General features: G+C 35.6%; 1 protein-coding gene across 2 annotated transcripts in view; it reads right to left on the reverse strand.

Annotated features, from left to right (window-relative positions):
* Nucleotides 1-16,912, reverse strand: part of LOC145266946 (drebrin-like protein B) — a 103,450-nt gene that overhangs the window by 33,023 nt on the left and 53,515 nt on the right. For both annotated transcript variants that reach the window (XM_080122765.1, XM_080122764.1), the window contains exons 6-8: nucleotides 16,440-16,517; nucleotides 10,566-10,652; nucleotides 5,043-5,162 (exon numbers count right to left, since the gene is read on the reverse strand). In XM_080122765.1, coding sequence (XP_079978891.1) covers nucleotides 5,043-5,162; nucleotides 10,566-10,652; nucleotides 16,440-16,517 — 285 coding nt within the window. The remainder of the gene's footprint in view (nucleotides 1-5,042; nucleotides 5,163-10,565; nucleotides 10,653-16,439; nucleotides 16,518-16,912) is intronic.

Genomic DNA, 16,912 nt, shown 5'->3' on the forward strand with positions numbered 1-16,912 from the left:
ATTAAAAAAAAAAGCAGGGTTGGTAGATTGAAGTTGTTTGCAATTAAAAAATCTAAACTGAAACCAGAACTCAACTTGAAACAAACATTATTCCATCAATCTAATAAAGTTTTAAAAAACACTCTTTTTGAATTTAGTTTATAAAAAAATCTATTTGCTTGGCCTCTTTGGCAGTCTCTCACCTGCTTGCTCGGCCTCATAAATACTAAACAGTGGAATACACTAATCTACATATTAATATGATAACGTGTGTTCTTTTGTGTGTCACGTTTACATCTTTTTTCTTCAGAGTGATTTTTGTTTAATTGTTATTCCCTTCTATTTCTTGTAATAAATAATCTTACCAAGAATTCTTTATAAGTTTTGATTTTGGTTTCGATTATAGCTGATACCACTCAAGTCATCTATTTTTGTTATAAATAATTTTACCAACAATGCTTCATAAGTTTTGGTTTCAGTCTCGATTATAGCTGAAGAGACTCGTGTGTGTGTGTGTGTGTATATATATATATATATATGTGTGTGTGTATATATATATATATATATATATATATATATATATATATATATATATATATATATATGTGTGTGTGTGTGTGTGTGTGCGTGTCAGGTCATATCATATGCTACTGGTACCATGTAATCCAGCACTACCTGCCTCATGGTCGGGTCACCAGCGACTAAACTGGTTCCCCCACCAGACTTGTTTGGTGAGGAGGGCGGCTAGTCTCCCTGAAGGATTAAAAACAAGACCTTTCAAAGGGCGAATGAACCCTTTTTCGGGGTCAACGGCCAACTAGCACCGTGTATATTTGTGTGTACGTATATATGTGTTGGGGTGGAGAGGGTTCCCGTAAGCCGTGGTGAAGGCAACCTTTCTAGGAGAAGCAAATCTCTGATTTAAAAAAAAAACAAAGTGTGAGACCAGTACCCGCATTAAGCGGGTCTGCAGTTTAATTTGTTGCTGGCTATCTTGCTCTTGCTTGTTGCTGGATCTCAACATTTTGAACCGAGAGAGGGAGTTAGCTGTCGTACAAAACTAAGACTCTGTAACATCTTCGTATAGATACTCCCTCAGGCATTTGGGGTCATGGAATTTAAGTGTTCAAGGGAGTGGCACTCATCTGGCAAGACGTTGCAATCATCATATATATATATATATATACAGACACACACATTTTTTTCTTTATAAGTTTTGGTTGCAATTCAAGCTGATCAACTTAAGTCACATGGATATACTGTGTTTTATATTTTTGAAATCACAACTTTATAATATGTATGAATCGGTAAAGAATTGACTATAAAAATATATACAAAATTCGCATAACTTAAAATACCATATTTAAGCATATTTTACAACCGGGCTATGCCGGGCGTCCCTGCTAGCTTAGATAAACACTTTTGTAGTTTTAACAAAAGAACTACAATAATATCAGAGTGTCTCGATTTCTGCTGAGCATCTACAGAATGTCACTATATTACATATGAAAAATGTCCGCTGTGGAATTTCCACAGGTCCCGCTAAGTACTATGATTATCATAATATCAACAATTTGAAATTCAAAATTTAGTAACATGAAATTTAGTTAAGCAGTCATTTTTGGGAGACAGTGGCTTATCTATATATATAAAAGCGAAAATGTATGTATGTATGTACGCTTTTCCTCGATGTCCACAAAAGGCTTCTTTCAGAGAAACACTCGCTCGCTTCACAACTTCTTAAAACTTTTTATGTCATCTATAAATTGTAATATCTCACACTTAACCACGGAGCTCGCCTGTCTATTTAATTTTATTGACTTTCAAACGTTAATTATTCCACATTTCCCGCATCGGCACGCGTTACATTCGGTTTTCGGTATAAACAAAAAGCGAAACTCGACTCTAATCCCAGGCCCAGAGCTAGTGAATGTTTGGTCAATGTCGACTTCGTCATATCAGATGGGGGAGCGGGTTTTTAAAAACAAACAAACCGATTTATTGACCTCATTAAAAACTGTCCCGCACAAAATGCTAACTGCTGAATACCTATCGCCGTCACGTCAATCAAAAACGTGCACCTGTTTTTTTTTTTTCACACTTTACTATTTTCCAACTGCGCGTCGTCAGGGCTTATTTTTTTGGGGCACTTGTTTTTTTTCACACACACCTACAAACAACCGGGCAACACCGGGTACCCCTCGCTAGTTTCCAATAAAAAAAGGTTATTGATTGAGATTGTTTGCTATTGAAAAACCTTAATTGATCAACGCACATCATTTCAATATATTAAAGTTTTCATAATCCCAAAACACTTTTTTAAAATTTACAAAATCTTTGGCAGTTTCATCTCATCAGCCTCTTTGTAGGCCTTTAAATTTTAATTTTCTCTCATTTTTTTTTTAATGTATTTTTAAATTGATTTTAGAATTGTCTTTTATTCTTTCATTTTTTTTCAAAAAAAAAAAAAAAAAAAATTCTTTTATAAAAAAACACAAAATAAATTACACATTCTCATAAATTCTTTTAGTTTTTTTTCAAAAAGATTTTTTTACTTGAAAATATTTTCTTGTTTTTTTTTAATCTTTTTTTTTAAAAACAAATTTGCTCTTTCATTTTTAAATTGAAAAAAGATTTGTTTTAATTCTTTCATTGAAAGGTACTGAGGCCAGAATCAAGGTTACATCGGCAGAAAAGTTGCCAGAAAAATTTGATGCAAACACTGCCACAAGAGAAACTCAAAACATTACAAACAAGTATATAAAAGTCAGGTATGGCCAATGATGGGTACTGTTGTGTATATATATATATATATTATAATAATAAATAATATTACTGCCTGTTTATTTGTTTGTCACAATTTGATTAATATAGACAAAACGTACGCTTATTCACAATTAATATTTTCATTCCAGTATGATTTATAGACATACTATCAGGCAGCCCGGCGTTGCCCAGTCATAAAAAACACATAAATATTATGCTTTAATTAATACCACTCCAGTAGATATCTCACTCCTGATGCAATTCTCTACTATATAAAAGTCAGGTACGGCCAATGATGGAGTACTGTTGCCACACCTGGGAAGGAGCTGTTAGAAGCAGCTTATCCTGCCTTGACAGAGTTCAAAATAGACTTTGTAGCTTAGTGAGGGGGATGCCTTTTTCTCTTCCCTGTAACCTCTTTCCCACAGAAAAGATGTTGCGAGCCTGTCTCTGCTTTATCGTTATTTTCATGTTAAATGCTCGTTTGAGCTTCAATCTATGGTCCCCCCCTCGTCAAACTTTCACGAAAAACACTCGTCTAGCCAAAACCACTATCAATTATTTCCCATACTGTCCATCATTTGCCCCCCCCCACTCCACCCAGTCTCCAAGGCCGTAACATATTTCAATTTTAGTTTAGCTCCAAGGCCGTAACATATTTCAATTTGAGTTTAGCTCCAAGGCCGTAACATATTTCAATTTGAGTTTAGCTCGAAGGCCGTAACATATTTCAATTTGAGTTTAGCTCCAAGGCCGTAACATATTTCAATTTGAGTTTAGCACCATGCAAAACTGCTAAATAAACATACACAGAAAATTTGGGACAAATGTGGTAAAATAGTCCCCAAAATAGAGTGTTTTCATTAGCCCTTAAACAGCCCTGCGGCACACCCAAGGGTTATCGCGAAGTATAGACAAACAAAATTATATAGAAATCAGTTAGTTACAACTTTTCAGAAAGTTTCATAAAAATCAAAGACATCATTTTTTTTAATAAGCATAAAAGTGTCAATTTTAGCTATTTGAACCTAAACGGCACCATTAGGGAGCACCGGAGTTTTCTCAGAAAATCGGTTCAGTTACTTTTTTACTCGTATCATGTTTAATGTTTGTGCAAAATTTCACAAAATTCCAAGGCGTAGTTATTGAGAAATGTGCGGACGGACGAATGGACGATGGTGAATTTACAGGTCCACCCTCCTTTTGTCGGGTGACCAAAAATATAAATTCAAAAGTTTAAGTTACTTATGCTGAAAACAAAACTTTAATACAAAAATATAAACCATTAGTTCAATTAAATTCAAAAGTGTAATTTAGTTAGGCAGTCATTTTGGAGGTAGGAAAAGAGACTTATTTGCAATAAAAAAAAAGTAGGGTTGTTGAAGGTTGTCTGCTATTGAAAAACTGGAACTGATTAATGAAACCAGAACTCAACTAGAAAGACACATTACTTCATCAATCTAATGAAGTTTTCATAATCAGTAAAAAAAAAATCTTTGGGGGTTCCTTCGTCTGTTTACTCAGCTTCTTTGGGGTTTTCTCATCAATTTTAATGTTCGATACTTTTTAAAATATTTTGAAAATTGATTTTCAAATTTTATTTTATTTTTTCCAAAAAACGATTTTTCTTAAAAAAAAAAATTATTTTTATCAGTTTCTGATTAATCGCCCCAATATATAAATTCACCTGCATCCTTTTTTCAAAAAACGGAATCACCCGACTGTTGAAGACAAGATTCAAGCAAGGCTGGACGGTCAAAATAGTTATATTTCCCCCAAAACCTCTTGCATTGTTGGAGGAGAGACTTTCTGCTATAGTTTCAAATGATTTGAAATAACAGCAAGAGGAGACTTGATTCCAAATATTTCTCATATGTTATATCTCCCTTCTTTTGGAAATAGGTAACGATTATGAATATCTCCAGTATCAAATAATCCTTATACACTGTGAAATTTACTTTATGTATTAAAATCAAGGAGGGAAATATCAGATATTTTGTAATTTATATGCAAAACTAGGAAAACAAATGACTATGATTGAAGTATTGGTAAAGGTGCAGTATCTTTCCACCCACGAAAAAGAGGTTTTGGGAAAATATATATGTGTGTGTGTGTGTGTGTGTGTGTGTGTGTGTATCAAATAATCCTTATACATATATAAGTAGAATCAAAATAAAATTAAAAAGAAAATTACTTGAATGTCACATGATTGGTTGATAACAATTGACATGTATATCAAGCTTGTAATCTCATATTCGATTTGCCTAATCATGCAGCGATTAAAAAAAATGACTTACCCAAAGTTCTTTTTCCTTTGCTTTGTCCGTGGTCTGTGCTTTACGTTCGGCAAATTTTTGCTTGTTTATAACTTTCATGCGCTCGGATATCATTTTTTCGCGTTTGACCGTCTCTGCTGCCTGGAGAAAACAAAAAAAAAGAAAGATCATCATATCTTGTCGCTCCATCTCTTCAACCAGTGGCGTACGGTTTCATTACCAACACTGAGGTCTTCGTCCGTACAGTTGGGCCCCAGTGGGCAAGATCTTAAAATGTGCTCGATGGTCTGAACTTGGGCACCACAGGGGCATTCAGCAGTTGTAGAGTAACCCCACATGAGGAGGTTGTCGCCAGTTTTTGCAACTTTTGCCCTTGCCCTATTTAGAGTGACCCACTCCGAACGGGACAGGTGTGTGCCAGGTGGTAAGGTTTCACTGGGCTCTGGCAGTGCTATATTTGTAGACTGAGGGTCTACCTCTCTCCAGATCTGCAGCCGGTAAGAGGATGTAGGAGTGTCCGGTAGTTCCTGTGTTCTTTGTGGCAAAGCTTCGCCGGGACACAAGTCGTCTAGCCACCTCCGAGTAGCCATAGAGAGGGTGTCTGGGGTCTTCGAGTTGTTTAGTACGCTCAGCTCTCGCAATTATATCCCGGCGGACTTTAGGTGGTGGTATGCCACTTAATCGGTATAGGGCTGGTAGAGGTGTGCTTTTTAAGTTTCCGGTTATGATCCGGCAAGCTTTGTGGAGATCTGCGTCAATGCGGTGAGCATGGGCTGAGCAAGACCATACTGCAGCGCCATATTCAGCCGTGGAGTAAAATAGGGCTAATGATGTTGTCCTTAGCGTGTGTTGGTCTGCTCCCCAACTCGAGTTAGCCAGTATGTTGAGTTGGGGAGCAGACCCACACACGCTAAGGACAACATCATTAAAAGATAAAAAATATTTAATACATATGATAATGATCCAGAACTTGAGCCCGACCCAAGGTCATGTCAGTATTTTCTGTCAGTTTAAGATAAACACCTGAAAAAGTTGTTGCGAAAAAAAAAAACAAAACAAAAACAATGCGAACACTATCAGATGATAATTTCAAAATGCTGAAACAGAATCTTAAGATTGTAATTATATTTTTTTAGTTTTTTTTAAAGAAACATGTATTAAACTAGCTGGATGCCCGGCATTGCCCGGTCGTACCATATGCTTAAATATGATATTTTATTTATGCCGATTGCATAAGTATTGTGTGCAGTCAGTACCAACACTATTCAGGGTTTAACCGGCTTCCTCCGAAGGAGGAAGTTTCATGGGAGTATGAAATTCACAAGCGGTCCCCAGTCGCATGTATATCCCCGTTAGGGGAGATGACGACGTTAGGTTTTTGCAACTTTTTGCAGGGAGGTGTCGACGTCCTCCTACATACAGCACGTGGACTTCCCAAATTGGTCACCCATTTTTGTAATGACCAGGCTCAACATTGCTTAACTTTGGTGATCTTACGGGAACCGGTGTGTCAACGTGATTATGCCGTATGGATTGCATATGTTTTGTAATATATAATATTTAATTCAATTAATTCTATAAGATTGCATATGTATTATTATAAAATCAATTGAATTGAATATCATATATTACAAGGAATAATTTGCCCAGTGGACTAATTCACAAAAAACATAAAAAATAATAATGATGATGTTGTTCATTAAATTCCATCTGTGTTTGTTTACAATGTCACATACTTTTTAAATATGAATTAAAATATTAGTTTTTTTGTTTTTTTTGGTTTATTATATTATTCTTTATATATCAAACTAGTTGAATGCTCGGTCGTACAATACATGATATTTTATTTATGCAGATTGCATATGTATTATTATAGAATCAATCCTCTATTGAATATTATATATTATGAGGAATAATTTGCCTAGTGAACTAATTCACAAAAAAAAGATAAAATAATGATAATGTCGTTCATCAAATTTCGTCTGTGTTTGTTTACAATATTACGTCAGCTGATATTTGGCTTGAAGATGAATGCCCTGGAAGAGTCACTTCTGATTAATGTTTAGTTTTAAAATATGCAAACAAAAAAATGATTTGCAGCGATTTTAAATGGTACCTATTCTTTTATCATAAATAGGACTCATTAATAAGAAAAAATTAAAATAAAATGGTGAGGTAAACCCACGCTTTAACAGGGGATTGTTCGATCTGTAATTGAATGCTTTACCACTGAGCTATATCTTCAGATGTCAATAATTCTGTTTGTTTTTTTTTAAGAAGAAATGGTTTGCTGAAATTTTATTATCTCTTGCCGGTGTAACATAAAATATTCCCCTGTAAAAATTCTTCTTTTTTTTTTTTTATCTCTATAAGAAAGAAAAACTATTGTTTTGGATAGGAGTTTTTCACTTTTCAATACTTATCGGATGAATTTCTGAACAAAACATATCTAAGAACACTGCCAGACATATAAATTACCTCTGTGTGAAATTTGAAAAAGATAGGCTCAGCCGTTTCAGAACAAATGAGGAAGGAACTCACACACACACACAAAGTGACTTTTATATAATAGTGGAAATTTTCTTTCAATAAATGTTTCAAAGAAATGAGTTTTTTTTTTTTAGATGAAAAACATGAAAACAACTAAGAATGAAAATTAATATTTTTTTATGGAAAATATCTTAAGTTTTGTTTTTTGTCTTTTTTTTTTTGCAAGAAAAGTTTCTTTAAAATAATTTCTTCTAAAAGTGTGTAATTACTTTTCGCTTCATATGCACACGTTAAATAACTGCACGTACATTTAAATTTTTATAATGGCTAAATGCAGACAAATAAGCATAATGAATTTAAAAAATAAACAATGAAAATAAAGGTTAGCTAACTAGGTTTCGTTCCTCGCTTATCAAAGCTTAATCGAAGAAAATACGATTTAAAAAAAAAAAAAAAAAAAATTTCATAAATATGGCAGGGGTAGGAAAAAAAACAAAAAACAAAAAAAAAAAACAGAAATAAACGGGGGGGGGGTTACATAGAGACTAAATTATGTCCTAGAAGATTTTCTTTTTGCTCTAAATTTTTCTTCTCCAAGGATTACCTCCTCCTTCATAACAACAAATTGAAGAAAAAAAAAAAAAAATACGGACTGGACCTAAAACCCTGATGAGGCTAATTTTTTTAGCAAAATATTGGAATGCAACACCAAAGTAAATAAAAAAATTTATCTTATCATTTCATGATATTTAAAGTTTTCTAATTTATCTTTAAATCTTATTCAAAATAAATGTCTTCTAAAGTGTGTAATTACTTTTCAATTATTTTTTTTTGTTTTTTTTTGTAATAACAAAAACATTTTTTTTTTTTCATAGAAACAACTATGATGGAAAAGAAAACAATGTTTCAATGTTCAACAATTTTTATTATTAGTAATAGAAAATAAAAAATTAAAAAATAAAATAACAATTAAAAGAATCGTTTTAGCATCAGAAATAATGGTAAATATTTTCCAATTCTGATACCGGAAACAAAATTCTGTTCCTTACAATTCCAGTTAATTGTCCGAACACTAGTAACATCTAATTTGTAGTGAAATAAAAATGGTTTAGTCCATCATGTAACGGTGAGCGATAATACCACTCGATTGCTGCTAAATAGTTTTATCATATCAAATTTCACTCAAAAAGCTTGCGTTGATCCATAGAGTTGAATAGACAGTGTGTAATACCATGTGCTACACCGTTCAACAACATTGCCTAACCCAACATTGTTTCCATAGTCTTCTTCTCCTTCGTCTTCTCGTTCTGGCCATGTTGTCGTCTCTCACATTGACAGCTGCCGAGGGTGGGGGGTGCGTACACATTCACAAGTATAAAAAATTAAAAAAACAAAACACAAACTCTAATACATTCTACAAATATCAGTTGCACTCTGGATGTGTGTGTGACACCATCAATCCTCTGAATGCTAACATCTACATCTACATCTACCGTTGGAGCCTCATTGTCATAAGTTGCTGTGAGCTCCTCTCGATCTACGAAAGCTCTCTTGATCTAGTTCAAGCCATGACTTGCATTCAATTGTGTCTTATTTGCCACTGTAACTGTCATCAATAGTTACAAACCCAAGACCCTGTAACTCGTCCCCTGACGGCCATAAATGTGGCGAAACTCATCATCAATCCTAAAACTATCTCTAAATTATATCAACTAGTCCCTTGTTTCCGTTACCACCACATCTTGATTAACAATCCTATTTTAGCTTTCTTTTGTGAGCATTGGTGAACAATTTCCTCTAATTGTTCTACTGATAAACCTATTTCCTCTTTTTTTTGGGTTAAGTCCGAAAATTCAGTACTCAAAGTAAAGACACCAGAAGTAGACACAGTCTACCTAAATATGTTATGGAAGTCACTAAGTTTTTTTTTTTGTATAACATAATTGTTAAAACAAAAAAAAAAAATACTTATAGAAATGTAAAAACATGACGGTTTATTATTTTTATTGTTTCACAAGAAATGTTAAAACTAAAATAATTTTTAAAATAAATTATTTCCATAGGGTTTCATATTTCATTTCATATTTAGGAAAACTGAGTTCACTTCTGGCGTCTTAACTTTGAGTACTGAAGTTTTGGATTTAACTTTTTGTTGTTATATTTTTTTTCTTCTTTCTTTTGTAATTCCTAACACTTTGGGAAGTAGAGAGGGGCATCGATAGTATCACAGTTCCAACATTAAAGCTCACCATTAACTGACTTTTATCTGTAATTAATCGTATAGTATATAAATATCCATATATATATATATAAATGGTAATTAGTAAAAACCTGCAGAGATTGCTCAATACTATTGTAGAGCAAATATATAATTTTATTACCGTTTTATCTCCTTAGTTATACGTGTTTTGATTACCGAATCGTATCACCGATCCGATAACTTCATCGAACTTTACAGAAACAATTTCCATTTTCTATAAAGTCGGATGAAGTTATCGGATCGTTGATACGATCCGGCAATTGAAACATGTGTAACAAAGCAGTTAAGACGGTAATATATATATATATATGCATTTATACATACTTGACTAGAGAAACAAAACTTGAATCAGACGACGAGGCCTTTATGTGCTTTAGATTTCACATGCAACATGACATTAGCATCTCATATTTTTCCACCACTTCCCCTCGGACCAGGATGTACCCTAAGCAACAATGTCTCTGAAAACTTCACAATATCTTCAATATCTCCTAGGACATTATGTTAATTAGCAATACTGTTAGCTCCATATATATATATTATTCCTTAATTGGAATTCATTTTTTTTTTTTTTTTTTTTTTTTTAACTGTTAGCTCCCTTTGTGAATAACTTCCTCTCCATTGCTCTACTAATAAACCTATTTCCTTCTTTTGTTTGTTATATTTTTCTTCATTTTTTTCATTTAACATTTGAGGAAAGGGGAATGTCAATATTATCCAATAAACTGCAGAAGTGCCATTGATTAATATTTTTTTTTAAATTACGAATCGGGAATAAAAGAAAATCCACAAACCTCTCGGAGTTTCCTTTCTTCTTCCTCCTTCTGCTTTTCGAGAACAACCACCTCCTTTTCGGCTTGTAAACGAAGCCGTTCTTCTTCCTTAAAACAAAAAATGGAATCACGTAAGACGTGTAAATCTAAAAAAAGAAACAAAGTTTGAAACAAATTATTGATCAAAAATATCAACAACATCACTTTTATGGTTCACATGTTTTTTTTGTCTCTGGAAACGGAAGTGAACTGTGAGTGTTAAGTTTTTTTTATTTACAAGGTAGTCACCACTTATCAAGGCCCAGAGGCCACTCGAGGATAAGGGTTATTGCGTGTACAGTAATCTATGGGATAATATCGTAGTAATCGTTAGTAATGGAGATTTAATAAAGTGCCTTACTTAAGGGGGTGGTTTATCAGGAATTTGTTTATGTTGGACTTGAAGACATCCAAGTTGAAGTCAGGTGGGAAGCAGGCAAACGGAACAGATTTCCACAGGCGTGCAGTTCTAAGAAAGAAGCTTTGTTCATGGAATCTACATTTTGATTTAGGCACAGATAAAGAGTGGGGAAAATTGACAGTGGTTTCAGCTAGATAGGTATTTTTCATGAAAGATCGGCGAGGGGAGACCAGAGATTGGAGCTCAGACAAGTACTTGCCATGGAAATAACAATAAAACAAAGACAGGCTCGCAACGTCTCTTCTGTGGGAGAGAGGTTGCAGGGAAGAGAAAAGGGCATCCTCCACTAAACTACGAAGTCTATTTTGTACTCTGTCAAGGCAGAATAGGCTGTTTTTAGCAGCTCCTGCCCAGATGTGGCAGCAGTATTCCATCCTTGGACGTACTTAGCTTTTATATAGATAGAGAATTGCATCAGCAGTGAGATATCTACTGGAGCGGTAGAAGGATCCCACCATTTTTCCAGCGACTTTGGCAACAGATTTGATGTACGTGTTCCATTTCAGATCAGGAGTAAAGGTCAGTCCCAGAAGCTTGTCAAAATATGAAGCCTCCCCAAGAAGAGAGCTATCCATTTCAATTGATGCTAGATGGGGATCAGAGCATTGATGATGTAAAGATAGAAGCTTGGTTTTATATGCATTAAAAGTAATCAGCCACCTCTTCCCCCATTGTACTACGCGCTCAAGATCAGAGGAGAGAGAATCAGAGAGAACTTTGTCGTTTGCGGCCTTTGATGTGCTGCCATATATGGTCGTGTCATCAGCATAGATGTCAACGAATGATTTAAGTATGTGTTTTGGGAGATCATTGATGTAGATCAGGAAGAAAGTTGGGCCAGGATTGACCCCTGAGGACACCAGCATTAATACTGTGGGTTTCTGATTTCTGCCCATCAACCACTACTCTTATGAGCCTATCAGAGTTAGTTGAGAAAACATTTCCAGTTATACTGTAGCTGGAAATCTTGTGAAGAAGGCCTTTATGCCATACTTTATCGAATGCCTTTGACATGTCAAGAGCAATTGCCCTAGAAAGGAAGCCTTTGTCAAGAGATTCACTAATCCTATGAGATATAACCGTTAGCATATCTGCTGTAGATCTAGCAGAATGGAAAGCATATTGCATGTCACTAAGAAGGTTATTTCTGCTGAGGTGGTTGACTGTTTCTTTATTTAATATGGATTCTAGCAACTTACTCATGACACATAGGAGACTTATTGGTCTGTACTGAGAGAGAGATGACCTATCACCTGAATTCTTAAATACAGGGAATACTGATAAGGTTTTCCAGGGTGTTGGGAAGCAATTCTCCTTAAGACAACGCTTAAACACTTTTGTAAGTATAGGGGCAAGTTCAGGTTGAAGCTTTTTCAACACTATAATTGGAATGCCATCAGGGTTAGTTGCTTTACTGGAATCAAGGTTCTTGATTAGCTTGGCGACATCATGCACAGATATTTGTATGTTGCATAGCGTGGTGTCTGTTATAGGAGGAAATACGGGGAGTTGGTGGCCTTGCTTGCATAGGATAGAATTAGCTGCAAAGTTCTTGACAAATAGTTCACCTTTGTCTGATGCTGATGAGATGACCTCAGGTCCATTGATAATGGTTGGGATAGAATGCACACCTTTGTTCAGGATCCTGTTTGCTATTTGCCAAAACTGGTGGGAACCAAGCCGTTGCCCAGCTACTTTAGATTTAACGGACTGAGTATATAGCTCTCTTGCATTTTTTATTACTCTTTCACAGTGGTTGCTGGTAGTCCTGAAAGCAGCTTTAGTCTTAGTACATCTATTACGTTGGTTCTGGAGAGAACCATGGCTGGCTGTTCGGTTTTTGTTAGAATTTTTTGGATGGTATGAATCGGTCTATAACTACAATTAACCATTCAGTCAGGTCTGAGACTATAGAGGACACATCCTTTTTAAATATGGAATGCAGAGGTAGATCAGTACTCATAACTTTCATCACAAGAGCAAAAGCATTGTTGTATATGTTGGCAGCAACATTTTTCATATTATTTGGATTCTTCGGACTACTGTTCTCATCTGGAGTGTGATTTTCACAACGTTTCGGTCGATGTAATTTCCAACCTTCTTCAGGTGTATCTTTTCGAACTCAGTAACGTTTCTGTTGAACTCGGGAATTTGGACGGAATTTCGAGCAGAACCCTTTATTTACTTCACAGAGGTAGCATGCTCTTGTTCCATCAGCCATGACTGGATAGAAGTCCTAAGTAATTCACAATTGTATTTTTATCTGCAAGAACCCGTGGCACAATGGTTAGAGTATTTGGAAAAATCAATTGTAAAAAGTGATATTCTCCTGAAGGTTGAAGGTTCAATCCTCAGTGTGGGCGACAGAAAAATACAATCATCATCAAGTCTAATGTAAACAAGTGCTTGTTGAGCCATCCCTTTAAAATTACATCCAATTCCTATCACTACACTGTTGTCCTGGTGACCATCGTACACTCATTAACTCTAAATCCTTGAGTGGCCTTCAGGCCTTGATAAGCAGTGTTTTTTTTTTTTAGACTTTAACAACAGCTATATAAGGTTAATGTATCTTCATAAAAGAAAATAAAGAAGATACTGCCAAGTCTGATCTGAAAATGTTCATGAGATTATAAAAAATTTAGACACCTCCAAGGCATGTGGGCCTGATCTCATCCCTGCTATACTAATTAAGAAATGCTCAGCTGAGCTAGCTCTCATACTTTCCAAACTCTACAACAAATGCCTTGCTGAATCCTGCTTCCCTAATAGCTGAAAAAGAGCCTCTGCGGTACCAATGTACAACAATTCTGGCGAAAGAACCGATTCTCTTAATTATCACTCTATCAGTCTCCTCCCTCTCTCCACTAAAATCTTTTGAGATGCTAATCAATCAAACACTAGTCCACCACCTTGCAAAAGCTAATCTTCTCTCCAATAAACAGTACAGATTTAGGCAATGTCATCCTACTGCAGGTATTTTAACAGTCATCTCTGAACACATATACCATGTACTGGATAAGGTGAGTGAAGCCTGAGCTGTAGCTCTTGATATATTCAAGACCTATGACAAAATCTGGCATGAAAGGCTCCTAATGAAAACCAAATCATACAGTATAACTGGAAAAATACTAAATATAATTAAATTCTTCTAAGAAGATAGGACTGTACAGGTTGTCATTGATGTACGTTCATCCAAGCAGAATAACATTAATGTGAGAGTGCCTCAGGGGTAGATCCTTGGACCACTATTATTTCTGATATTCATCAATGACCTCCTCGATAAAATTGTGTTCGAGATGGGTATATTTGCTGATGATACAATGCTCTATAACATGCATGAGGGAAGAACGGATGTACATAAATCCAAGACGATGGGCAAATCCTTAGAAAATAACCTCCAAACTATAGTGGAATGGGGACGAAAATGGAGGGTAACATTTAATGCTACTAAGACTAAGTTGCTCTCCTTTAACAATTACAAGAAGCCTCTCCAACCACCAATATCCATGATAAATAACTCCCTACCTGAGAATTCTTTCTTCAAACTCCTTGGCTTAATATTCACTGGCAATATGAACTGGAATAAATATATTAAGCATATTACGAAGGCTGCTGCAAGGAAGATGGGCTCCCTCTATCATGCTACCATTCACTTATGCATGGAGTATTCTTACCACCTGGACTATTGCATCTACCACTAGCCTCTCCCGCTTGGATAGGGTCAAGAAAAGGTCCCACTTTGTCTACTAAGCTCCAACCCCTGTTCCATTGCTGCATCTTTGTGCCCATTTTACAAGTATTTTAATAAAATGTGCTCTGATGAACTCTTTGCACTTGTGCCCCCTCGACATACATATTCCCAACAAACCTGCTTAGCAACAAAATCACACCCTATCACTGTTGAGGTCTCTAAATGTCAAAGTATTTTACTCTAATAGTTTCTTCCCTAAAATGGCTAGAGTTTGGAATTCTCTTCCTGCTGCCTGTTTCCCAAACTGTACTGATATGCAGAAGTTCAAATGCAACATAAGCCAACATCTTAATCTTTCTTAGGCATTGTCCTTTACATCGAATCGGCAATACACCTTGTTTGGGGGTGAAGGTGAGTAAAAAAAGAAAAAAAGACTTAGCAAAAGAAAATAATTCTTTCACACGCAGCAAACAAATAAAAACGTAGTTGAATGGGGACGTAAATGGATGGTGACATTTGATGCTACTAAGACTAAGCTGTTTTCTTTTTACCAATTACGAGAAGCCTATCCAACGACCATTAACGATGACAAATAACTCCCTACCTAAGAATTCTTCCTGCAAACTCCTCAACTTAACATTCACAGGAAATATAAACTGGAACAAATACATTGAGGACATTGCGAAGGCTGCTGCAAGGAAGGTGGGCTCCCTCTAGCGTGCTAGAAAACTGTTCACACCTGAGAGTATTCTGTACCTCTATAAGGCCACCATTCGCCCATGTATGGAGTATTGTTGAAACATCTGGGCTATTGCATCTACCACTAGCCTCTTCCTCTTGGATAGGGTCCAAAAAAGTGTCTCCAATCTAATAGGTCCCACATTATCAACTAGGCTCCAACCCCTGTCCCATCTCCACAATGTTGCATCCCTGTGCCTGATTTACAAGTATTTTAATGGAATGTGCTCTGATGAACTCGTTACACTTGTGCCCCTTCGATATACATATCCCTGACAAACCTGCTTAGCAACAAAATCACACCCCTTCACTGTTGAGGTCCCTAAATGTCAGAAAGTTTTCTACTCAAACAGCTTCTTCTTCCTTAGAACAGCTAAACTTTGGAATTCCCTTCCTGCTACCTGCTTCCTAAACTGTACCGATATGCAGAAGTTCCAATGTAATGTAAACCAACATCTTAATCTTTCTTAGGCATTGTCCCAAATCACGTCCAAGTGGCAATATGCCCTGTTTGAGATGAAGGTGAACAAGAAAAAAAAAAACGTCTGCTGCAAAGAAGGTATCACCACCAGTGTTTCATCTCTGTACTTGTTTTACAAGTACTTTCATGGAATGTGCTCCGATGAACTTAATGCACTTGCACTACCCAATGTAAATACTGTGACCCAAGTATCCAAATTCTATTCCTGCATTCAGATGCTGAATGATTTCCTATTTCCTCACACAATTTGGTTTTGGAATTCTGTTCCTGCTCCCCTTTTCCGAAATATACGACCATGCAGGAATTTAGATGTAATGTGAACAAACATCTTGCTGTCTTACTTCCTATAAATCTGGCCTCTACCACAGTAGCCCTTTAGTGTTTCAGTCACAATATGACTTGTTATGGATAAACAAAAAGCACAGCAAACCTTACAAATAAAAAGACGTTGAGGCGAAATGATAAGAAAGAATAAGACATCCGAGCGGTACACGAAACTAATAGGAAAAAAAAAATGGTTACCTCTGTTTTGGCCCAAAACTCATCTCTTTTCTTGGCAATAATGTCTTTCTTTGCATATGTCTTTTGGTAGACGGAACCCTGAAAGAGAAAAAAATAGATAACAGGAAACTTTAAAAACGTTTGATTAATTCAGAACTGTAAAATCAACTTTAAAATGTTTTACAAAGAAAGAAAGAAACAGGACCATTATAATATGAAAGTGATATGATGGACAAGAGTTTTAGCTTAGATCTGTTTATTTTTTATGGCATATCAACCCATTTCTAGTTATTTAATACCGAATCCAGTTATTTCGGAAATAGTATTCATGTTGCATCCAGTTATTTTGTAGAAGGTTTTTACCCTTCAAACTCTTTTTATCTTCAATCGCTAGTTTGTAGTGTTTGGTTTGGTTTGGTTATTTTATCGTGGATTTTATCGTTTTTGTTCCCTGCCATGCAGAACATGAATGAGTTTTGCAATGAGAAAGGGAA

This window comes from Euprymna scolopes, chromosome 42 (assembly GCF_053919585.1).
Source record: "Euprymna scolopes isolate OS-2025 chromosome 42, ASM5391958v1, whole genome shotgun sequence".
Taxonomy (NCBI): domain Eukaryota; kingdom Metazoa; phylum Mollusca; class Cephalopoda; order Sepiida; family Sepiolidae; genus Euprymna; species Euprymna scolopes.